Source organism: Cervus canadensis, chromosome 15, assembly GCF_019320065.1.
Source record: "Cervus canadensis isolate Bull #8, Minnesota chromosome 15, ASM1932006v1, whole genome shotgun sequence".
NCBI classification, from domain to species: Eukaryota; Metazoa; Chordata; class Mammalia; order Artiodactyla; family Cervidae; genus Cervus; species Cervus canadensis.
The window spans coordinates 14,313,745-14,340,334 of NC_057400.1; the positions used below are offsets into that span (position 1 = coordinate 14,313,745).

Sequence of the window (26,590 nt, forward strand, 5' to 3'; positions counted from 1 at the left end):
AGGTTTTTTTTTTTATTCTGTGGTTCCTCCAGCATAAAATTTTAAAAACTGTTTCGGGGGGGGCAATAATTTCTACTCAACACTTCACAATTTGATTATGAAAAATAAAAGCTGTAATGAAGTTAATAGTCCCTTATCCTTGCAGTACATTCTAAGGAATTTTTTGCCTGCAAAAATCTGTAAGTGGAAATTACCTCTGGGCCCTCTAATTCTCAAAAATATGGCTCATAATGATGACTGCAGTAGAATGTCAAGACTTAAGCATTCAGTTATGTTTCTCTTTCTTCTGCTCAGTTTTCCAAAAGGGTCTTCTCTTACTTGGCTATTATAGAGAACGAAAAACAAAGAAGTGAATCTTCAGGTTGGAAACTTCACTTCTACTCTTGGTTGTATCCTAATTGTGTAGCCTCAGGGAAAGCACTTAACCCTGCCGATTATTAACTATCAGGTTGGCCAAAAAGTTTGTTTGGGCTTTTCCATAACATTTACTGAAAAAATATGAATGAATTTTTTGACCAATGCAATACTTCTTCTATAAAGTGGGGGGACTAGATAACCCATTCTCATATTGCATTCTACGATTTAAAAATAGCATAGAATAGAGTGGGATAGAATGACCCAAAGTAAACATGCCTTGGTAATGAAGTGTGTGTGATATAATGCCAGGTGTTTCTTCTTTTTTCTTGTATTTCCCAGAAACCCTGGTCTGCAATCATCCTTGTGTGCCTCTTGCCTAGTTATTTGTGTGGTTTTGGCATGGAGCCCAAGAAGAGGACAAAGTCTTGGGTTCAAGTCCTTTACAGGTCGGTCAGCTTTAATCTCCCTCATCTGTTTCTCTTAGAGTCACAATAAAATCCACTTAAGCGCCTTTCAATGGTTCTCACACCCTAAAAACCAACCTGACAAGAATCATTTTGCTATCACTGTTCCACCAGTGGTATCCTATGTGAGGAAAGAACATAACAGTGGAATAGAGGACAAAAATTAGTCATATGGCCTGTATTGTATAATGATGAGTGGTATTCAAGCATCCCTGTACATGGAGCCACAGAGTCACAGGAGAGCATACCCACACACTCTTTCAGGATTTTTCCCAACATGTACATGCAAATGTCACACTCAATCTGCCTCCAGGAAACAAGGAAGATATTTCTTTAGTGCAAAAACCCTTCCAGTCATCATTTAGGGAGATTTAACAGGATGATGATTCTCAAGTGGTACCAAGCAACACATTCTTTTCACAGTGCTCTCTTAAACTGTAAGTAAAGAGACAGATCCACAGCCCCTACAAGACTCAGGCTAGAGCCACATGCCAGTGGGAATGCAAGCTCAGCCTGGGGATTTCAGCCAGCACAGGTAATATGAAGGGCTTTGATTTATGCTCACAGGCAAGTCTGCCCTAAGGAAAATTTAAATGTGGGCAAAACTTCATTGAAACACCTTCTCTGACTTTCAGATTCCTCATACCCTTGTGATAATCCATGTCCCCTTCCCTCCTTGCCCCAACCCAGTCCTGGCACACCAGGACTCCATGCTCTGCATGTGTTCCTTTACCAACAACCTCCACAAAACTCTACTCATCTGGCTGACACCTGAGAATGATCCAGGGCCTTTTATTAATGAGTGCTACTGTGAATGATTAAAAGACAATAGCTTACACTGTTTGGGAGACACATCTTAGGAACTTGTTTGGAAATCAGCGAATTTTCGAAGATAGCTGCTCTCATCTAGGGATCCCAGACCTCAGCTGCAACGTTTCCAGCCTCCAGCCACTCCTGCTTGCTTCAGACAGGCCACCACAATCTAAAGGGCTCTGGTCAATCTATCCTGTTACTGTTTGTCCTGAAGTCAAGGGATCTTGTATACTGACAGACTCTCACAGTTTGTCTCAAGTCTGAAGTCAAGGGGAGATTCTATCAGCAACCAAGGACCTCTGTTCAGTCCTGAATGGTGGCTTTTTCCTTCAATTCCAGGACTTGTCCTTATATTGTGCTCCAAAGCATATAGTCACACCATCCCCTAGATTGTCTAGTTGGTAAATATTGTGCAGTGTTAAACATTAATACATTGTACCCTTAAAGCTGTGAGTCCATTTTACCTTCATTTCAAAAATCTGAAAATAAGGCTAGCATATTCCTGAACTCTTGGTGAAATTTAAATGTGAATAAAATAGTATAACACCCCCCCTTCAATCAAAAAAAGACAATGGCTTAGCTTAGCTTCTTTGGGACCCAAGGCAGAATTATGAGCTTTAGGGAGTAATCAGCAAGGACGATACTTCTGGGTTAAGAGAAACTTTCTTTTACTACTCATATTATATATACAATGTGAGTGCCTGGCTAAGCATAAGACAGACCCTACTGGCAGATTGATATGTTAGAAGTGTTTCCTTTGGCAAAGAGAAAAAGGGGAGGCTGAGAAACTATCTTTTGATTCTAGGTTTCCCTAGAAGTTGCAAAGGGTATAGACAGAAACACACATACATACTATTCCCACCACACTCTACCTAGAGACAGAAAAACTTCAGAGATGAGAAGGTGCATCCATTGGGAGGAGAACTTAAAATCCTAGAAGAGTTCTTAGCCTCTGAAGGTATGCTGCTCAGTGCCTACCTCGGTCACAGAGACAGAGAATTTGATGTTAATAACCGAAGGAGACACAAAAGTTTAATGCAATCCTTTCCTCAATTCCCAGAAACTCACATCTACAAACAGTTTGTGATGTGAAACCTCAGCAGTCAGAGATTGGAAAAGGGCAACTGATAAATCAACTCAACATATCTTTTATTGGACATTTACTCTGACCCCAATTCCAGGCCAGGACCGGGAAGACACAAAATGAATAAACCACATTCCTCAACAACATGCCAAAGAAGGAACTAAGCTAAATTTTCATGTGAGTAAATAACCAAAAGAGAAAGAAGTGACTTGCTCCATTTGGTTTCTTATTCTGTTCAGATGCCTACTTGAGTAAGTGACCCAAACATCTTAGTTCAGACTAAGAAAGAAGTGCCAACATTCAGAAATCACTGATATAGTCTATTTCTTTGAACTAACCATATTCTCATACATGAAACCCAACCAATTTAAGAATGATGATCATCAGCATTCAAACTTTATAAAGTTTATGGAACAATTAACTAATTTCTATACCTAAGATCTCAGAGATTTTCTCTTCTCTTCAGTATTAGAAACTCTACTGAATTCTTGTTCAACTTACCCTCAAAGTTAAGATAAGTGGGTGATAGAACAACTATAAATAGGCTTGGCATTTGGCATTAGCTGTACAGTAGTGTTTTTGTATGGGTTAAAGTCTACTTCAGCTGGAATTAATGTAATTACATGTAATGCTGACAGATTATGACATTTGCCTATTAGGACACTATATAAACATTCCAATAACTTGCTGGCTTTTGACTTTGTAAAAAAATAAGTGAAACAAAAATCCCAGGGGATATTGCTAATAGGGTAACTGGAATAGAGGCTTTTGAAAGCATGGGGTTCAAGAAATCATAAAGAATAATGCATTTCAAGCCAAAACATATACAGTGTAATGAATATTTAGTACTTACCACGAGACTGCTATCTAAAGACAGCCTTTTTCCAAAGTCCCTTTTCTCAAGCTGTCTCTTTCCCTCCATGGGTGAAGTGATTTATTTTCCTTTGTGATTTATAAGAATTCCCCTTCTGTTGCCAGGGTCACTGCAAAAAGTGAACATGTGTTTTACTATCCGAGTGAATAGTGTTTAGACCCTTGTTTTTCACTTTCTAACCAAGGGCAAGTGTTGAATCCAAAAATACCCAGGCCCAAATCACAAGTTTAGAACTGGACTCAGAAGCTCTCTCCAGCTGCCAAGGTCAGCGTCGTCTTCATAGAGGCCCCTATGTTTTCACAGGTTTTGCTGGCCGAGTTGGGGAATGGGCTTGCAGGTCGAATCAGCAGACTGTGGTGGAGAAAAGCAAACAGCTTCATGCCACACTTGTTTCATACCCGTCCTCTCTCTCTCCGCCAGCATCAACCTGTTGCCAAGTACATAGCTGCTGTCTGCAAATTCCAGGAGACCAAACGAACAAAGCCACACTCCATATCCTAGAGCTGTTGAGTCCAAAACCCAATGAGGGGAAGCTGAAGCCTGAACATTACTGTCAATATTTAATTAAAAAATACTTAATTTAAACCTATTTGAGGAACATTATAAGATACATTCACCTTGGGGTGGTTTGAATCAGAATGAATGGTGATGACATCATTATCGTCACTGAGTGATTTGAACACTCACTGCACTTCACCAAATCAGATGGAGTCAACCCCTGCACTCCACTGAGTTGCTTGTTCTATAATGATTCAGAATTCTGGTTAGTAAGGATGCATTATATGTATTAAACACTAGCTTCCAGTTTCCACCAAGATATAAAACGCTGGAAATGAAAGAAAGGTTTAAACCCAGGTGTTTCTACCTACTAGCCAAGTGACCTTGTACAAGACACTGAGGTTCTCTGAAGCTAATCTTTCTCCACCGCAACAAGAGATAACAAATGGCCATCAATGATGTATATAAAAATGGTTTAAATGACAACTTATATTTAAGTTCTAATTATGCAAAGATTATGTTAAAAACCAGTTAACCTTAAATACAAGTCAACATAATTTAATATGTCTTTGATAATTCAGAAGGTACTCTGAGGTACAGAAATTGCTCATCATCTGCAGGAAACACTTTTCATATTAGTCATTGTACTGCCAATATAGAAGAGCTGAGATTAACAAAGTACCTTACCAATCAGTTTCTAATGGAATTGAGAAGAAATATCTTTTAGAATGATTCCAACTGCTCCAAGTTTAACAAGGATACAACAGATGAGACTGCACAGCCCATACACAGTATGTGGCCTCTTTCCCTTGGTTTCCTCTGCCAGGAAGAGAGTTGAGACAGCTGTGCCCCAGGCAGGGTTTGCCCACATTATAGTCAATTTGTCAGAAACTGATGGGCTCCTTTTCCAGTACACATTCCCTCTTCCATCTTAATCATTCCATCTCTCACTTTCAGAAACATTCATTTTAATTCATCACTAGTCCACTCAGAAACTCCTAGGAGTCCACTTTAACAAGGATAAAATCCAAAATTTTCAACGTCATGTTCAAGGTCTAGTTCCTGCCAACCAGTCTTTTACAATCCCCAAACACACTAAGAGGGTTTCCCAGGTAGTGCTAGTGGTAAAAACCTGCTTGCCAATGTGGGTAGATGTAAGAGATGTGGGTTTGATCCATGGGTCAGTAAGACTCCCTGGAGGAGGGCATGGCAACCCACTCCAGATTCTTTCCTGGAGAATCTCATGGATAGAGGAGTCTTGGAGGGCTACCCTCCATGGGGTCGCAAAGAGTTGGAGGTGATTGAGCATATGAGTCAACTGAAATTTCTTTGGCAGCTTGTCTTTCCTGCTTTCAGCTGTCCCCAGCCATTTTGCAGCCCCCTCCTCATCTCTGTGACTTTATGTACTGGTGACTCAGAATATTCTCTGTGATGATCAGTCCAGCTACAGAGACCACTCAGACTCTGAGAGGTCCCTGTCCAACAAAAGCATACTATCCTGAGTCTTATTCCCAAGAACTCTGGGGTTTAGTAGATCACAATAGATGATACTTTGGCATTTAGCTTATATTTATTAACATTATTGATCAGAGGATTTTTGCAGAAACTAATGTGTGTGTTCAGCACTTTGTTATTTAAGTGAATATTGATAAGTTTCCACTCAATAACATTCGGATAACAAAAGATATATTAATACATATCTGGTCAATAAGTTGTTAAGTGCCTAATAAACGGAGGACTCAATATTTCTGTTGTGTTTGCGACACAGCCACATATAACAAAGATCAAGCCCTTGCCTTCATGAAAATTAGTGGGAGGACTGTGTGTGTGTGTGTGTGTGTGTGTGTGTGTGTGAGTCACGTCCAACTCTTTGCCAGCCCGTGGACTGTAGCCCACCAGACTCCTCTGTCCATGGGATTCTCCAGGCAAGAATACTTGGAGCAGGCTGCCATTTCCTACTTCAGGTGATGTTCCTGACCCAGGGGTCAAACCCACGTTTCTTGTATCTCCTGCATTGGCAGGTGAACTCTTTACCACTGAGACCTGGAAAGACAAGTGGGAGGATACAGAAAACAAATAAGTGAACAATTCCAAATTATGATAGATGCCTGCTACTGATGCCAAGCTTGGCCTCTCTATACTGGTGAAGAACTGAATCTCAGAGACAGACTTTTGGGTGAAGTAGGAAAAGATAGCTTTATTGCTTTGCCAGGCAAAGTGAGGCAAAGCAGGACACAGTGAGCTCCTGCTCTTGAAAACTTTGTGTCCCAACCCCAGAGGACTCGATGAGGGGTTTTATAAGAATGGTTCAAAGGTGGGGTCCCTGACAAGACTAGGGTGTGTGTAGGGCCTGAACTCCCTTCACCTTGCCTCAGGTGGTCAGCTCTCCCAAACTTGATGAGCTCCTCTGGTCTCTTCAATCTTGCCTTAGATGGTTTCGTGACTGCTTCTCCCTTCATGAGAAACTGTTCAAATCTGCCCTTTGGAACTCAGGGAAGGTTGTGGGGGCTGGAGTCTTACATTTAAGAAACAGAGGTGGGACGCAGGAGGGGAGTCCTCTGTGTCCGGTAGCCCCATAGGGCCTAGACTGGTTTCACTATGAAGGAAATAACCACCAGTAGTTGGTATAAAATAGGGTCAGGTATATGAAAAGAGAACAAATTTTAGATAGAATGGCAAGGGGAGGAACTAGCCATATAAAAACATGGGTAAAGAGCATTCCCAGTAGAGGGGGTCAGTCTTTCTGCTGGGAAATAGCTGGGGAAAAGGTTTGTGTGCCCCAGAACTTGGGACCATGTTCTTAGGAATAAAGCAAGTTAGGAAGAGTCTGAGAAAAGTTCTAAAATGTAACAACTAGATCATACAGGATCTGGTAGGTCGAGGTGACTTGTTTGTTCTAAACACAATGGTTAATCTTTGGATTTGATTCTCTACTCTTTACCAATTGCTCATGTTAAACAAATTATTATTGTTGTTCTGTTTGTGACATCAGTTCAGTCCAGTCACTCAGTCGTGTCCAGCTCTTTGCGACCCCATGGACTGCAGCATGCCAGGCTTCACTGTCCATCACCAACTCCCAGAGCTTGCTCGAACTCAATGTTCATCAAGTTGGTGATGCCATCCAACCATCTCATCCTCTATCGTCCCCTTCTCCTATTGCCTTCAATCTTTCCCAGCATCAGGGGCTTTTCCAATGAGTCAGTTCTTTGTATCAGGTGGCCTAAGTATTGGAGCATCAGCGTCAGCATCAGTCTTTCCAATTAATATTCAGGACTGATTTCCTTTAGGATGGACTGGTTTGATATCCATGCCATCCAAGGAACTCTCAGGAGTCTTCTCCAACAATACAGTTCAACACCATCAACTCTTTGGCGCTCAGCTTACTTTATGGTCCAACTCTCACATCCACACATGACTACTGGAAAAAACATAGCTTTGACTATATAGACCTATGTCAGCAAAGTAATGCCTCTGCTTTTTAATATGCTGTCTAGATTGTTCATAACTTTTCTTCCAAGGAGCAAGCATCTTTTAATTTCAAGGCTGCAGTCACCATCCACTGATTTTGCAGGCAAAGAAGATAAAGTCTGTCACTGTTTCCATTGTTTCCCCATCTATTTGTCATGAAGTGATGAGACCAGATGCCATGATCTTAGTTTTTGAATACTGAGTTTAAGCATGGACCATTTAAAAGTCTTTATTGAGTTTGTTATAACATTGCTTCTGTTTAATGTTTTTGGTTTTTGGCTACCAGGCATGGGGGTTATTAGCTTTCTGATCAAGGATGGAACCCACACCTTCTGCATTGGAAGGTGAAGTCTTAACCACTGGATTGCCAGAGAAGTCCTAACAAATCATTTAACCTATTGAAGTTCCAGTTGATTCATCAATGAAAGGACACTAATAACGTGACCTTCTTCTTAGTAATGGACTTCCCTGGTGGCTCAGGTGGTAAAGAATCTGCCTACAATGCAGGAGACCAGGGTTCGATCCCTGGGTCAGGAAGATACCCTGGAGAAGGAAATGGCAATATGCTCCAGTACTCTTGCTTGGAAAATCCCATGGACAAAGGAGCATGATGGGCTATAGTCCATGGGATCACAGAGTTGGACATGACTGAGCAACTAACACTTTCACTTCTTTCTTCCTAGTAGGATTGTTGTGATGTTGAATGAGACGGTCCATTTAAAGATCACATAGTAGAATTTAAACTGAGTCCCCCTAAAACTGAGTTCTTCTGCTGAGTTTATGACTAAAGTCTCTATCCAAAATGTTGGGGCTTCCCTGGTAGCACAGTGGTAAGAACCTACCTGCCAATGCAGGAGAAGCAGGTTTAATCCCTGGGTCAGGCAGATCCCTTGGAGAAGGAAAACCTACTACAGTATTCTTGCCTGGAAAATCCCAAAGACAGAGGACCCTGGTGGGCTATGGGCTCACAAAGGAGTCAGACATGACTTAGAGACTAAACAAATTAACTATCCAAAACTTTATGCTCTTTCTTGTCCAACACCTGCTCTCCTCAACACTGAGAAGTATCAGATAAAAGGGGGGATTGAAACCAAGCAGGATCCTGTGGGGCTCCCAGGTACACATCCTTTCTGTGTTCCCCATTTCTTGTTTGTAGGAAACACTTCATTCAGCCTCCATGACATTCCCTGAGTTCTTAAGGGCATATCCAATCAGGTGCTGATCAGGGAAGGGAGGGGATGAAGAAACTAGGAAGGAGCAGCCAAGAAACAATAGTGGAGAAACAATAATGGAGAAACAATTCTCCAAGGACTACTTGGAGCCTGGTTCCTCCTCAAAGACTATACATAACAATGTCTTTGATCTCTTTTGCAGGAACTAAGGCTCTTACCCAGGTGAAGAATGATAACTTCAGGATGAACACAGGATTCCTAGGACACCACTTCCTGGGACACCCCTCTGTTACTCACCACCAATCAATCAAAAGAAAGCTATACGCCCTGCTACCCTCACCCCAAATCTGGCCCATGAAATCTTTTCCCCCCAAACCATTAGGGAGTTTGGAGTTTTTTAAGCTTGCTTGGCCCTGCAATAAACATTTCTCCGCTCCTCCCACAAAAGAAAAAACTTAATTAAATAAAGATCACATAGTAGTTAAGTTTTAAATGTTAGACATATTGATTATCCCTTCTGGTAAATAAGATTAAATTTATTAAGGAGAAACTCTAGTGACTGGATTTTATGCTCTGAGATAGGCTGTTATGTTTGGAAATGGAAACCTTTTTGACAGTTCTCAAATAGTCTAGTCTGCTATATGGAAGGCTAATTGAACAGCTTAACCTGGTCAATTTCTTTTCACACTTTATGGTGCTAATTACATAGGCAAAGACTGACATTCAAAACATTTAGTGACTCAGGCAGCACAAGTACTGATGGATCAGAAGGGAACAAAGGCAACAGGCAGTACCGCTCTAGCAGTGTATCCTGGGCAATTACCAGCCTAAGTGTGTACTACCTCTGCCCCAAGAATTGAACATTTGTAAATTACACAATAAAACACATGCAAAGGATCAAAGTGAGTTATCCAAAAGGGTCAATGCAAGACCACCCAAAAGAAACAAAATGGCAGCCAGGATGTGTCAGTATGAAAAGAGGAGGAAGCCACAAATGGAACATCAGAAAGGTTGTTACCCTCTGCCCCAAGGGGCAGAGGAGTGCCCTCCTGTATATACCCTCCTATATATACTATGGGGTAGGAGTGCCCTCGTGTATATAAACCCAACAAGGACTGTGGGTCTAGAGGAAAAATGGGTATGTCAGACTTGAAAGGTACTTTGGGGCTTCCCTGGTGGCTCAGACCTTCAAGAATCCACCCACAATGCAAGAGACCTGGGTTTGATCCCTTGGTTGGGAAGATCCCCTGAAGAAGGGAATGGCTACCCACTCCAGCATTCTTGCCTGGAGAATTCCACGGAGAGAGGACATTTTGTTATGACACTGGCTATTCATATCTTCCAACAAACTCCCCTGATCAGAGACTGTCATCAAACAACCTCATAATTTTATTTGATTACCATGTAGTTTTTCCTTGGCTGTGTCAGGTCTTAGGTGCACACAGGATCTTCACTGTAGCACAGGGAATCTTTCATCATGGCATGCACACTATTCCATGCAGTGTACAGGCTTGTCTCCAGTTGTAGCTCACAGGTCCCAGAGCTCATGGGCTCTGTAGTTCTAGCACGCTTAAGTCGCCCTGCAGCACGTGGAACCTTGGTTCCCTGACCAGGGATCAAACCCATGTCCCCAGCACTAGAAGACAGTTTCTCAAGCACTGGACCACCAGAGAAGGCCCCCACCATGTAGTTTTAGTTGTAGAAGAAGAACATTCTGTCCAGCAAATATAAGTAGGCAACCTTTTAGAAAGTTACACTTATAGTAAAAATTTGCAATTTGACATTCGACTATTTATAGTCATCATTTATATATTTCCTTAGTGTATTAGTCAGCTTTTGTGGCCAAAAGTGAATACCACAGACTGGGTGGCTTAAACAATAGAAATTTATTTTCTCATGGTTCTGGAAGCCCAAAGTTCAAGATCAAGATGCTGGCAGGGTTGGTTTCTGGTGAGGCATCTCTCCTTAATTGCATTTGGCTGCCTTCTCTGTGAATCCTCACATGGCTTTTCTTTGTACACATGCCTCTGGTGTCTCTACCTTTTCTTATTAGGACACCTGTCTGATTGAATGGGCGCTCAGACAGTAAAGAATGTGCCTGTCAATGCAGGAGACCTGGGTTCGATCACTAGGTCAGGAAGATCCCCTGGAATGGTAGCTCACTCCAGTATTCTTGCCTAGAGAATTCCATGGACAGAGGAGCCTGGCAAGTATTGTCCATGGGGTTGCAAAGAGTTGTACACAACTGAGGAACTAACACACAGATTGAATGAGACCTCGACTCTTATGGTTTCATTTAACCTTAATATCTCCTAAAATGCTCTATCTCCAAATGGAGGCACATTGGAGGCTAAGGCTTTAACATATGAATTTGGGTAGAAGAATACATTTCAGTCCATAATAGTTTCAGTCAGATTGCAAAGCCTGGTCACATCTCATTGTACCAAGTCAGGAAAACTCTGGGTGTCAGTGACTACTCCCACACCCCACCTCTCTCTAGTAGTTATTTGATTACTGGATTCATGACCACAATCATCTGCATTTGCCTTGCACTGCTATAGCTTTTTCTCTGTATTACAAGTCTAGAGGTACCAACTACATTATCAAGACTTCTTAGCTGGTTGGTCAAGTTGGATGCCACCAACAAGAGGTAATGAGAGATCAGAAGACAACAGGAAGGGAGAAGCCACTCTGCTTCCATCCCTAGATGGGCAGGACTAAAAGCAGGGACTACCAGCCCCAGTAACTTCCATGATTCCTCCAACCATTCATCCTAAGAAAGGGCACGAGCAGCTGCCCAGCCTTGAGTACCATAACCTTATGTCTTTTGCCCCTCTAATCCTTCCAACAGCTTCACAACTAATTCCTTGCATTAAATCCCTCTCTGCTTAAAATAAGTAGTTTCTTTTTTCCAGGCTTGACCATGATTGAGGTCAAGACGGAGATGCCTTTGGACCAGGCAGCTGGTCTTCCTTGAGTAATCCCTGGCTTCTTTCTTGTGAACCTTCTGAAACTTGTTGTTTTTGCTCAGTCACTAAGTCATATGCAACTCTTTGTGACCCCATGGACAGCAGCATGCCAAGCTCCTCTGACCTCCACCATCTCCCAGAGTTTGTCTAAGTTCATATCCACTGAATCACTGAGGCTATCTAACCATCTCATTCTCTGCCACCGTATTCTCCTTTTGCCTTCAATCTTTCCCAGCATCAGGGGCTTTTCCAATAAGTCAGCTCTTTGCATTAGGTGGCCAAAGTATTGGAGCTTCAACTTCAGCATCAGTCCTTCCACTGAATATTCAGGGTTAATTTCCTTTAGGATTGACTGGTTTGATCTCTTTGCAGTCCAAGGGACTCTCAAGAGTCTTCTCCAGCATCACAATTTGAAAGCATCAATTCTTCAGTGCTCAATCTTCTTTACCATCCAACTCTCACATCTGTACATGACTACTGGAAAACCATAGCTTTGACTACACAGATCTCTGTTGGCAAGTGATGTCTCTGCTTTTTAATACACTCTGAAATGACAGCATGGAAATTAAAAATTCCACTAGGCACTTAGCTCTTGTAGAGCAGGGAAACTGTTTTATACCCTATGTTCTCCTAGGTAGTATAATGCTTGATGCATAGCAATATGGCAGGCACTCAATGAGCATTTGTTGTTTGCATGGATAAATGAATGCCTGAATGTTTATGGCTATCTTCATGAACACATAAAGAGCTGGGAAGCAACATAACATTGTTAAAGCAAAGAAAAGCCATGGACATTCATAACACTGAAATTACTTTTTTAGAGAAACACACAGACATATCCAAGCCTCAAAGACAACATTTTATTATGATTTTAAAGCCACTGTCAACCTAAACATTACTGCTTGGGCCCTGACTGCACCTACAAAGCACCATAATCCAGTTGTGTTCGTGTCTTTTCTATGGCTTCTTACAACTCTGGTTATAAAGGGCACATACCTGCCTCTGAGTGATGGGTTGGATGTCTCTCCCTCCCTGTATGAGGAGGAAAATGGTCAGTGTTTAAGGAAGACAGGATATTAAGCATCTTCTGGTGACTGATGGTCATTGATAGCGATCTGCCCTCACATACATCTCTTTCTAGCTGATTAAAATACTATTTCTTGGTATCAGTAGAAATCTGAGTTGGCCTTAATAAACTCTCTTTAATTCTCCTCACAGATAGTAATGGCCTTTCAGTGTCAGACAGACACTTTAATATTCCTAAAGATGTCAGTAATTTCTTTTTTTAGTTAGACTTTAAAAGACTGTATAATTTTCAAGGGACAAGAACAATACCATTAAATAGAACCCCAGAGGCATATTTTCTCATATGCAAGGGTCACACACATGCAGACACACACACACACACACTCATATGCTCACAAACATTCTGAAAATAGTTTTCTCCATCTCAATTTCTGCCTCTCTGATTCCTCCACTCCCCACCCCTGCTTTAAAATGTTCACAGATGGTTGTGCCAGAAGACATGGGGGGAAATGGTAGAGTCAAAGTCTTTTGAAGGTTTGGTTCCCAGCGCTCTTTGCCATGTAAATGTGAACATGTTTCCTAACTTCTATGAATTTACATCTCATAATTTGCTCTCCTCAAGAGATGGTTGGGTTTGGGGGAAATAATGCAAGAAAAAGCCTTCTACATTTAGATTTAAGGTAGTTTTCAATCAGCTTCATTAGCCAACAAACAACATAAAATATTATGACTGTGCACAGCTTAATAGCCTCCAGAGGACAGACACTGTATCAATCATTGGCACATCCTTTGAGCACCCAACACACTGGCTCCTACATGATATAAACCCTACAAAGTAATTTCAGAGTTGAATATGACAAGGACAAAGATAAAAGCTGCTGACCAGGTAGCTCAGAAGATCTCCTTCCTGGCTGTTCCTTAGGAACCCCTGGGGAGCTTATAAAATATACCAATGCCCAGGCCCCATCCCAGATCCCTGAAGTCTCTTGGGGCACGGCACGGCACCCAACCCAGAGTATGGGGACAGCAGCCAGGATGGCAACCACTGGTGAGAGTGATGGTTCTCAGTTTTTGTTGCATGTTAGTTTCACTGGGGAATCACCAAAACGCATCCCCAGGCTGAATAAATCAGGACTGCATCACTAAAGGTGGAAACTTCTCATCCTTCTAAGATATCTGAATGACTCCAACACACACCCAGTGGAACACAGTTTGCAGAGGTGAAGGTATGCACCCTGCCTTATTTTTTTTATTGGTGTACAGCTGGTGGTGCAAGGGTAAAGAATCCGCTTGCCAACTCAGGAGATGCAAGTGAAGCTAGTTTGATCCCTAGGTTGGGAAGATCCCATGGAGTAGGAAGTGGCAACCTACTCCAGTATTCTTGCCTGAAAAGTTTCATGGACAGAAGAGCCTGGTGGATTTCAGTCCATAGGGTGGCAAAGAGTTAGACATGACAGAGCACACGTGCATACACAGTTGCTTTATAATGTTGTACTAGTTTCTGCTATAAAATGAAGTGAATCACCTCTGTGTGTGTGTGTGTGTGTGTGTGTGTGTGTGTGTGTGTGTGTGTGTGTGTGTGTGTGTGTGTGTGTGTGTGTGTGTGTGTGTGTGTGTGTGTGTGTGTGTGTGTGTGTGTGTGTGTGTGTGTGTGTGTGTCTATCTCCTCTCCATGTTGGACCTTCCCCTATTCTTCCTCCGTCCCATCTAGGTCATCACACAGCACTGAGCTGAGCTCCCCCTGCTACAGAGTAGGTATCCACCAGCTCTCTGTTTTACACACGGCAGGGCACATATGTCGATCTTGAGCTCCCATTTCATCTCACCACTCCCCTTCACGTCCACATGTCCATTCCCTATGTCTATTCTTATCCCTCAAATAGGTTCACCTGTACCATTTTTCTAGATTCCGTATACGTGTGTTAATATATGACATTTGTTTTTCTTTCTGATCTACTTCACTCTGTATGTCCCTCTCCAGCTCCATCCATGTCTCTACAAAGAATACAATTTCATTTCTTTTTATGGCTGAGTAAGATTCCATTGTATACGTACGTCTTCTTTATCCATCCATCTGTTAATGGGCATTTAGATTGCTTTCATGTTCTGATTATTGTAAATAGTGCTGCTATGAAAATTGGGGTACATGTGTCTTTTTGAATTATGGTTTTCTCAGGGTATGTGCCAGTATAAAACACTTAGAGGAAAACCTAGGAAGAACACTCTTTGACATAAATCATAGCAATATATTTTAGGTACTCTTCCTTGATCTCATTCCCTTTCTCAAGGGCTGAGAGACAAAGTTGTTGACAGCAGCAACTGCCTTTCTTTCGTCACAGCAACCAGCAATTCCTAATTTGCAAACTCTGACCCCAAAGAAGAGAAACATTAGAAATAAGCAATTTGGACCTGCACCCTCCTCCCATCCCACTACTCTAACCATCCTACTTAAACTGGTCTTTGGCTTTATGGAGGTAATAAAGTTTATTAAAGACAGAAATATCAAATCTAGATTCCAAATTAACAAGCAAATATCATAGAAACTCAGGGTGAGGCTACCACATCACTTAGAAAAGGAAGGAAAGAACTTCCTCTACCCAGGACAAAACTAAAAAATCTTGTTGCAAATGCTCCCAATCCCACTCCCACCTCTCTCTCTCCTGTTCCCCACAAGCATCCTGCTCTTATTTTAAAGTGCAAATAGCAGGAGGGGAAAAAAAAGTTATGAATCTGGCATATTTGCATATAGTTATCAAACAGAACATTTGAAACTCCTGTCAGCTTTGTCTGAAGTCTTTTCATCCTGATTAAGTCCACATAAAGGAAAGCAATTGGTTTTCCTTACTCTTTAAATGGGCTTCCCTGGTAGCTCATACGGAAAAGTGTCTATCTGCAATGCAGGAAACCTGGGTTCAATCCTTGAGTTGGGAAGATCCCCCCGAGAAGAAAATGGCAGCCCACTCCAGTATTCTTGCCTGGAAAATCCTATGGATGGAGGAGGCTGGTAGACTACAGTCCATGGGGTTGCAAAGAGTTGGAAACGACTGAGCAACTTCACTTCACTTAAACTTTAAATATATACATACGACAGTTTCCTATCAGAAGATGTATTACCTCAATAACTTTCTGCTGGGGCTTTCCTGGAAGCTCAGTGGTAGAGAATCTACCTGTCAATGCAGGAGATGAGACATGAGCCCAATCCCTGGGTGGGGAAGATCCCCTGGAGAAGGAAATAGCGACCCTCTCCAGTATTCTTGCCTGGAAAAATCTCATGGACAGAGGAGCCTAGCAGGTTATAGTCCATGGGGTCACAAAAGAGTCGAACATGACTTAGTGACTAAATAACAACTTTCTGCTATGGTACCATCCATTCATGAGTTGTATGCATAAATGCGTGTGCATGTGTACATATGCTTGTGTACATGTGTGATTGTATATGTGTATGCATGTGTGTGTCATGTCATGTGTGTGTGTGCACGTGCAACTAAACAAAAGACTGCTGTCTCCATTCTGGACAGCATTTAAAAATACCAGTGTTAAAAAATACCAAATTATGTAACTTTCAACTATAGTCACTCAGTCATGTCTGACTCTTTGTGACCCCATGGACTATAGTCCACCAGGCTCCTCTATCCATGGAATTCTCCAGGCAAGAATACTGGAGTGGGTTGCCATTTCCTTCTCCAGGAGATCTTCCTGACCCAGGGATCAAACCCAAGTCTCCTGCATTATAGGCAGATTCTTTACCATCTGACTCAGCAGGGAACATCTATTTAAATTGTAAGAGCACCCTGAAATGGATTTAGAAGAAGACTGAAAACAGACTTCCCGAATGTGGTATCTCATCTTTGCCAGATACATTAGTGTCTGGAAACACTCTCTGAGGGATATGACAACAGGCTTCTTTTTTTTGTTTTATGTGAAGTGGAGGAAGATTGTGCATCATGATGAAAACTGTTTTTTTCTAATTTTCTAGATGGAGGAATAGTTGATTTACAATATTATATTAGTTTCAGGGGTACAACATAGTGATTCAAAAATCTGATTATCTTCCATTTATAGCTATTATAAAACATTGGGTATATTCTGTGTTGTCTATTATATCCTTGTAGCTTATTTATTTTATACATAGTAGTTTGTACCTCTTAATCTCCAACCCCATCTTGTCCCTCCCCACTTTCTTCTCCCCACTGGTAACCACTAATTTATTTGCTCTCTGTGAGTCTGTTTGTTATTATACTCACTAGTTTCTTTTACTTTTTAGATTTCATATATAAGTGATAACATAGAGTATTCGTCTTTCTGACTTATTTCATAATAGTTTCATGAGACCTTATTTATTAAACTTCTCAACCTAGAAGCTAGTCAGTGGCTTATAGTTGATGATTTAAATGCTGGACAGAATCCTAGGAATCACTGTTCCATGATCCCCTCCTCAGATAAACGGTGCCTCCAACACAGGGAACTAAGGATACAGTAAAATCTGGGCCTGGAAATTTTGGATATTGGTTCAACATGTAGCTTCAGGAAATTGAACAGTTAAAGAATTGATGTTAATGTGAACTAAGATCCTAAAGGAACAAAGGATGGGAACGCTCTTAGAACATCTAAAGTGTCCAAAATTCATTCATTTCCAATCCTTATTATTTAAATCTTTTTAAATTGATATCTAGTTTACATACCATAAAATTCACTTTTTTAAAGTGTGCAATTCAGAGTCAACCCTTTCTACCACCCAAAACTGACTTATTTGTGACAGAAACTGGAGATATGCTATAGAAATGCAAAGAAGATCCCTCATCACTGCTTGAGCTTCATCAATCCTAACTGTCTAGTGTCACCAACCTTTTGAGCATCCATGACCATCCTGAGTTCAAATTCTCTAACTGAAGAGTTCTGTGACTGTGAGCAATTTATTTAGTATCTCTTGCCCCTATGTCCTCATGGACAAAATTAAGATAATGATGACAGCAATCATCTTAACAAGACTGTTCTCAGGATTAAAATGATGCCTGTTTTAAAATATTGCAGTAGATATTCAGTAACAGCTAGGAATGATGCAACATAATTCCGTTCACTCAGAATTCAGTAAAATTTGTTTATTCAATATGTATTTTGTCCCAGGCCCTGAGTTAGGCCCTGAAAAGAGAAAGAAGACAGAAGGAAAAAGGAGGAGGTGGAGGAGAGAAAAGGGAGGATCTGGAGCGGGGGGGAATGGGGGCAGAGAAAGAGAAGAAAAAAAGAAGGAAAGAAGGAAGATGTAAAGTATATATCCTCAAATTTCAAAGAAGTTTAAAATCTAAGAAGGGAAGATGTATATATCAACAGTAAAAAGTAAGGTTTAAAACCATGTGAATGAAAGAGTGAAAGGTTTCAGTGCAAAGAAGATTCACTTTTGATTCAGATAATCCTAAAAAACTTGCTTTTATTGTCATTTGAAGTATCGCCAGCTAATTTCTAGACACAAAGCACTGTCACATTTTTACAGTGTATGAGCTACAAAGAAAGAGACAGAAGGGCAGGGGCTTGGACCAGGATAAGCATTTCAGCTCTGGCTGCTCTTCCGGAACCATCTGCTGTTTCTCTCCCAGTCTTTCTTTGCAAAGATTTTCTCCACTGTCTACTTCCCTCTTTGGCCTCTTCTCCATTTATTGCTTGAAAAAAGAGTTGCAGTTCATTATGGGAAATGTCTACACATTGCCCATAAACTCTGAATGGGAAAGTCAATGTAGAAATGAAACAAATAAATGCATTTTCAAAATAGATAAAGTGTGCACATAACCCCAGTGGACTGGAAGAATATTTAGATAAGGGACTAGGGAAAAGAATTTTCATGCTGTCATCTGCTAACGCTAATGATTTAATTAAATTAGAAAAATTCCACTGCCAAAAGGGAAAAATCCAAATATGTGGCATGCTGGGGGCATTATAGACCCACTACCAAACGCATTCTGTTCAAACTTTTTTTTTTCCCTTTAAGAAGGCCATGCAGAGCTACACTTAAAAAAAAAAAAAATTCAATTTCAAGAGAGTATTTTCCATCTGGGGCCAGTTGGGGAGAGTATGCTTTAAACTCTGTAAAGATGGCTGAGAGGCAACATGACTTCTTAAGGAAACAGCTTATGAAAAGCATCAGTTTTAAAAATCCAGCAAAAGATTTTACCATGACATTCCCATACACTGCTGAATTCATTTTTACTCATTATATGTCTCTGCACACAAATGAAACATCAAAATGATTCAGGAAATGGATTTAGTAAAATCAATTGAAAGCCAGTACATTTTTGTCAAGGCTTTAGCTGGTAATTAGAATATGTCTCCCTACCTGGAAGCTTTTTTTTAAGCTTTTTTCACTTTATCCAGTCTTCTTTTATAGTAACCTCCTCACACAATAACCCTGCCCCAAATAATCTTGACGCAAAAAAAAAATATTAGAATCCTAGTAAATCAAAATTAAGGGATTAAGTCTTAAAAACCCATCAATATGCTGAAAGCCACAGAAAGAATTCTTAATAAACCAAAAGTGTATAATATGATATTAAAGATGTTCTAAGTCATAGTAGCTGTCAAAATAAAAGGTATACAAAATGTCTCAAAGATGTTTACCTTCTTAATTCAGTGTTTAATTAAATTGAGTGCTGTTCATTTGGGGGGAGGAAAATAAGTTAAAATTTCTTTAAAAGGTAAAACAGTTGACCACCCACTTAAATTGAAGCTAGAAAGACATAAATTTTGCTTTTGTGTGTATGTGTGTATATGCATTTACTTATATGTTTAATATAAATATATGTATATGTGCTATCCACACATGTACATATATTTACATAGCACATATAAATATGTGTACACATATATGCATATGTACGTATATATGGTTATGTTTTTCTCTTATTTCTCCCAAGTTATAGACAATAACAATCAAAACTTCTCATTACTTGAGTTTATTTTTTCATGTGATGGGTTGATTAATTTTATTTGGGCTTTGAAGGCTCAAGAATATGCTCAAACTACCGCACAACTGCACTCATCTCACATGCTAGTAAAGTAACGCTTAAAATTCTCCAAGCCAGGCTTCAGCAATACGTGAACCATGAACTTCCAGATGTTCAAGCTGGTTTTAGAAAAGGCAGAGGAACCAGAGATCAAATTGCCAATGACCACTGGATCATTGAAAAAGGAAGAGAGTTCTAGAAAAACATCTATTTCTGCTTTATTGACTATGCCAAAGCCTTTGACTGTGTGGATCACAATAAACTGTGGAAAATTCTGAAAGAGATGGGAATAACAGATGACCTGACTTGCCTCCTGAGAAATCTGTATGCAGGTCAAGAAGCAACAGTTAGAACTCAACATGGAACAACAGACTGGTTCCAAATAGGAAAAGGAGTATGTCAAGGCTATATATTGTCACCCTACTTCCTTAACTTGTATGCACCCTACTTACTTAATTTATATGTATATGCAGTACATCATGAGAAACGCTGGGCTGGAGGAAGCACAAGCTGGAATCAAGACTGCCGGGAGAAATATCAATAACCTCAGATAAGGCAGATGACACCACCCTTATGGCAGAAAGAGGAGAAGAACTAAAGAGCCTCTTGATGAAAGTGAAAGAGGAAAGTGAAAAACTTGGCTTAAAGCTCAACATTCAGAAAACTAAGATCATGGCATCTGGTCCCATCACTTCATGGCAAATAGATGGGGAAACAGTGGAAACAGTGGCTGACTTTATTTTTCTGGGTTCCTAAACCACTGCAGATGGTGACTGCAGTCATGAAATTAAAAGACGCTTACTCCTTGGAAGGAAAGTTATGACCAATCTAGACAGCATATTAAAAAGCAGAGATATTACTTTTCCAACAAAGGTCCATCTAGTCAAGGCTATGGTTTTTCCAGTGGTCATGTATGGATGTGAGAGTTGGACTATAAAGAAAGTGGAGCACCGAAGAATTGATGCTTTTGAACTGTGGTGTTGGAGAAGATTCTTGAGAGTCCCTTGGACTGCAAGGAGATCCAACCAGTCCATCCTAAAGGAGATCAGTCCTTGGTGTTCATTGGAAGGACTGATGTTGAAGCTGAAACTCCAGTACTTTGGCCACCTGATGTGAAGAGCTGACTCATTTGAAAAGACCCTGATGCTGGCAAAGATTGAGGGCAGGAGCAGAAGGGAGCGACAGAGGATGAGATGGCTGGATGGCATCAACAACTCAATGGACATGGGTTTGGGTAAACTACGGGAGCTGGTGATGGACAGGGAGGCCTGGTGTGCTGCGGTTCATGGGGTCGCAAAGAGTCCGACAGGACTGAGCAACTGAACTGAACTGAACTGAACTGCTGGATTGCTGGGTAAACCAGTGCTTCTCAAATTCAAGAACAGGACTCACTGGTGGAGCTCATTAAAACACTGATTCTGATTCACTGGGTCTTGCTAAAGCCTGAGATTCTTCATTTCTAATAAGTTGATGTTCCTAGTCTGTGGATTGCACTTTGATAACAAAGGATCTGAAACTTAGAGAATTTATCTCTATACATAGAAGAGTGAAATTCTGAGAATTTTCTCATAAAGCTATGCTCATCTAGCTAGATGTTCTGATGATGTAGTTCTTGACATAACTTAAGATCCTTCATTGACTATACAGTTTCACTCATCATGTACAATAATTCTTGTGCTAGCTTCTATTCATACTTGCAATTCCAGATCCTGAGGTTTAAATGCTTTCTTCTAGGATCTCATTTCACTTATCCACCAGAGCAGTCATTGCTTCTAAAATAAACCTAACAAGTGTATTTGGTAAATTTTGGTAATCACTTGAATCTACCAGGACAAACACCAGTGGTAAACAATCCACCTGCCAATGCAGGAGAAGTAAGGGACTCGGGTTCGATCCCTGGGTTAGGAAGCTCCCCTGGAGGAGGGCGTGGCAACCCACTCCAGTGTTCTTGCCCGGAGAAGCCCATGGACAGAGGAGCCTGGCAGGCTACAGTCCTAGGGTTGCAAACAGTCAGACACGGCTGAGGAGGCTTAGCACACATGCATTCACACAAACCACTGCCTTTCGCAGCATCCCATTTCACATTTGCGGTTCTCGCATGGTTAGAACATTTCAATCTGTCTCTTGAATTTTCACCCACCGGGCATCATCTCTTTTCCCTGGAGCAAAAAAAAAGTTTTATCTTACTCAAGCAAAATACCCCAGGCTTCTTCTTCAACATTTTCTCTTAGGAGAAAGTTGCTAAAGACCTTACCCTCTTTGTCACTGTCTGTAGTACTTGCTAGAACTTGATGAAATTCCATGACATAATGTCTTTTATCCTAGTTCTTTTTAAAAAAAATTACATCATAATATGTGCATTTATTCTTTGTAAAAGATAAAAGCAGTAAAAAAAAATGTATATAGATTGTAATGTAAAACTGTATATTTCACTGCCCCCCTATTTAACTGCTCTCCCCAGAGGTAATCATTTTAAATAGCTTTTCTATTTCTTTAACTGTAGAAACATGTACATTTATTAACATTGATTTTTTTTCCCATTTTATATAAACAGGATCAGCATCTATTGTTCTGTGACATTTCTTACACCTGGTAGGTTCAACATGATGATGAGATGTTGCTCAGTCGTGTCTGACTCTTTGCAATCCCATGGACTGCAGCCTACCAGGATCCTCAGTCCATGGGATTTTTCCAGGCAAGAATACTGAAGTGGGTTGCCATTTCCTATACATGGGCCTAATTCATCCTTCTTATAGCTTTGTATTATTCTACAGAATGAACAATAAATTGCTTACTAATTTATGAACAGAAATTCAGATGGACATCAATATTTTCTGGTTCTAGACGGTGCTGCCATGAGCATTACGTATGCTTCTTTTGTGCCTTTAGAAGTTCCTTTATAAAGTATACATCTTTAAAGGTATAATTATAGTGTAAAAAGGGTTTCCCTGTTGGAGTTGCAGAGTCAGACATGACTGAGCAACTAAGCACACAGCATAGTGTAAAATTTTTAACTTTGATTGAAATTGCTAATAGCCTTTGAAAATATTTTAAGATTGTACATTATCACTAGCAGTGTATGAGACTACCTATTTTTCACATGATTCTCATTGCTGAATAGAATCAATCTTTAAACTTTTCCAAGGTGGTTGGGAAAGAGGGAAGAAAGAAGGGAGGGCGGGAAGGAAGGAAGAAGGGAAGGAAGGGAGGAGAAGGAAAGGAAGGGAGAAAGAGAAAGAGGAAAAAGAGGGAGGGAGGGAAGAAAGGAAGGAAGGTTTCATGGTTTTACTATACATACCATGATTATTAGTGAGGCTGGACATCTTTATATGTTTGTTGGTCAAATGAAATATTTTTGTCTGCATTGCTTATTAAATTATTTCCCTATTAATACATTCTGAGTATCTATTCATCGTTATGAGGTTTTGCAAATATTTCTTTCAAGTTTGTCTTTTGCTTCTTTACTTTGTTCATCACTGTATAGAATGCTGTAACAGTAGTAGTCAAATGCATCAATCTTTGCCTTTAAACTTTCTAAACTGAAAGAACATTTTGAATGATGTTCTCTTCACATTTTTATGGTCACATCTGAATGTACTTTTATCCATGGTGTAAAGCATGGTTTTAATTTTGCTTTTTAAAGATACTCACTAATTCTGTGATTGAAGTTCCCCCCACTGATTTGAAATGCTCCCTAATAATAACAAAGCTCAATGTGTACATGGTTCTTTTCCTAGTCACCATGCTGTACATTAGATGCCCAGAACTTACTCATTTTATAACTAAAAGCGTGTACACTTTGACCAACATCTTTCCACTCCCCACCCCCCAGGTCATGTCAATCATCACTGTACTCTCTGCTTCTGTGAGTTTAGCTTCTCTAGATTCCACATGTAAGTGAAATCATAGTCTTTCTCTGACTTATTTAGCATACTTCCCTCAAGGTATTTACCTGTTGTCACAAATGGCTGAATTGCCTTCTTTTTTGTGGCCGAGTAGTATTCCATTGGATATATTCACATGTATGTCTATGTGTGTATGTGTGTGAGTGTACAATATGGTGACTATAGTTAATAATGATGTATTGTATAAAGTTGCTAGATAATAAATATGAAAATGTGCTCACCATACACACACACACAGTTATAATTATGTAAAGTGATAAAGGTATTAACTAACTTTATTGTGGTCATCATTTTGAATATATACATGTATCAAGTCATTACACTGTATACCATAAACTTATACTTTGTGTAATTATATTTCAGTAAAGCTTGGGTGGGGGGAATGGAGAAACGAAATCCTTGGTTATTTTTGTGAATGGATTAGATAGCCTCCTTGGTTATTTTTGTGAATGGATTAGATAGCCTCCTGAGCAGCTGAATTGAAGGCAGTGCATTTACTCTACCTGATTACAACTTTCTTTATACATTTACTTGGGGTTCTTCTTATAGGAAGGAACCACAACTGACAAGAACATGCTAGACCAGGAATTGACCTTTCTGAGTCTTGAGTCCTCCTTTTTTCAGTGGATTTCTTTTTTAATTTTGCATTGCTTTTCTCACCTTTTAAAATTTTTATATCTTTTATTTATAGTGTTTAAATCTTCTTTATTAAAATTTTTTTTCTTCTAATTGCTCCCCTGCTCCCATGAAACTATTACCATAGATATACTGTATACCTATTTATGTACTGTGGCCCCATGAAGTACCATGATACATTCTGATTTCTAAATTTTTTGCCCCAGTTACCAATTTTTGTCCCTGTTGAGAACTTTCCTCTCTAAGGATATGAAATACGTTCCAGATTCTCAATTTCCTTTTTTGGGGAAAGTCAACTTGACTCTGTTACATAGTCAGCAAGACCTGTAACTCTTCTGACCAAGAGTAGGTGCCAGAGTGACCATGAGTTCTGAGTTATTTCACTAGGTGCACAGTCATTTGATGAAATGCCTTATGGGAAATGTAGGGTAGGGGAGATGATTGGGCATAGTTAGCAGTAACAAACCCGAAAGGATAATATATCAGGAATGTAATGTACATGAGGGAAACCGGCCCTGGAGGGACTGCGCCCACCTGGGTAACACACATCTTTTCCAAAAAGGAAGCTACCATTCAAATGCAGCCAAAACTACCATGCGGGAATAAAGGTTCATTTTATCAAGCCCTTCAACTTTTCAAGAGTAGCCCAAAGTTCAGATATTAACACAAAATCTCTCCTTTTTAAAACATGGCTTAGATTTTAAAAATACATGTCACAAGCCCAGTAAAATTCATCTCTGAGAAGTATGCAGTCTATAAGCTACAAACTTGCCAATTTTGATTACAGGAATTCTTACAAACCACCTTCTTCCTCTAAAACTTGATAGTTATTTTGAAAATTTTGAATAAACTTTAAACTCCAATAAAATTGTAATCTTAAACACTAGTGATAAAAACTAAGAAGAGCAATTGTTGGGGGGGGGGGGTTGCAATTTAATTTCCCACCACCTGTGTATGCAAAAAAAAATCCAAATTTTCTGCTCAAAGATAATTTATTATCCTTTTACATGAAGTCAAAATGTGGAAGCAATTACTGTAAGTCATAGAATAAGTTCTGAGAGCATAAAGGTTTCTTCTCCTTACTTTAAAGTATTACTTGGGTTACTGAATAATTTTTAGATATTCATGTATGCCATTATATGGTTTCCCTGGTGGCTCAGATGGTAAAGAATCTGCCCGCAATGCAGGAAACCTGGGTCCAGTCCTTGGATTAGGAAGTTCCCCTGGAGAAGGGAACGGCTACTTACTCCACTATACTGTATAGCATGAGAGTTAAAAGTCTTTCCTTCAAAGACAATTTTATATATTTCCTTAATTTAATAATTATTCAAGGTATGTGAATATATACTTCTGTAATCTTTTGGTTGCCTTTATGTTTTTTCTCCCTTAGTATTAGTATTTAGTATTAGTAATTGTCTCATCCACTCAAAAAATAATTAACGTCACGTGGATATTCTGATTGGTCACACTAATTATCTGAATTATGACCATATCTATACCTCATATTTTGCTGTGTAGCTGGTCTCTGTTGGGTTTAGCAAATCTCAATACATTTTAGAAATTCAAATAAAACAGGCTTTATATATCCGGTTCTGTTACTACTTATATATCTTCAACAAATTAACCAAAATATCTAGATCTCAGTTTTCTCATCTCACAAATAAAGGAAAACTAAGTGATCTTTAAGATTTCTTTTGACCTCAAAATATGTTGAACTGTAAAGCAATTTAGATACATGAAAACCTTTGGTTTTTAAATTAATTGCATCTCTTTAATTTTCAGCTTTGTTGAGATACAATTCATATAATATTGACTCATTTAAAGTGTACAGCTCAGCAGTTTCTAGTTAATTCACAGAACTGTGCAATTATCAGCACAATCTAATTTTAGAAAATTTTCAACATTCCAGGAAGTAAACCCATAGACATTTGTGGTGCTTCCCCATGCTCTCTCCCCTGCCTAGCTGCAGACAATCTCTAAGTCTACAGTCTGTTTCCACAGATTTGTTTATTCTGGACATTTCACACAAGTGGAACCATGATGAATGGTCTTTGTGACAGTCTTCTTTCACATAATGTAAAGCTTTTGAGAATCACTCATGCTATAGCATGCATCAGTATTTTATCCCCTTTTATGGTTGAATAATAATCCATTGTATGAAATACTGTATTTTGTTTATTGATTTACCAGCCATTGGACCTAGGGATTGTTTCTGCATTTTACTTTGAGCATTCATTAACAATTATTCAAATGGATATATGTTTTCATTTCTCTTGGAAATATACCTAAAAGTACAATTGTTGGGTTAAATGGAAACTCTCAGTTTAGCATT

General features: G+C 39.8%; 1 protein-coding gene across 9 annotated transcripts in view; it reads right to left on the bottom strand.

The window, feature by feature from the left end:
* NCKAP5 (NCK associated protein 5) overlaps positions 1-26,590 on the bottom strand; it is a 1,111,865-nt gene that overhangs the window by 939,391 nt on the left and 145,884 nt on the right. For 8 of the 9 annotated variants that reach the window (XR_006273101.1, XM_043487514.1, XM_043487515.1 and 5 more), the window contains one exon: positions 3,572-3,701. The exons of the other annotated variant lie outside the window; for it this stretch is intronic. Coding sequence is in view for 7 of the 8 variants with exons in the window: in XM_043487514.1 (XP_043343449.1) it covers positions 3,572-3,640 (69 nt within the window). In the remaining variant the exon portion in view is untranslated. The remainder of the gene's footprint in view (positions 1-3,571; positions 3,702-26,590) is intronic. 9 annotated transcript variants of the gene reach the window in all.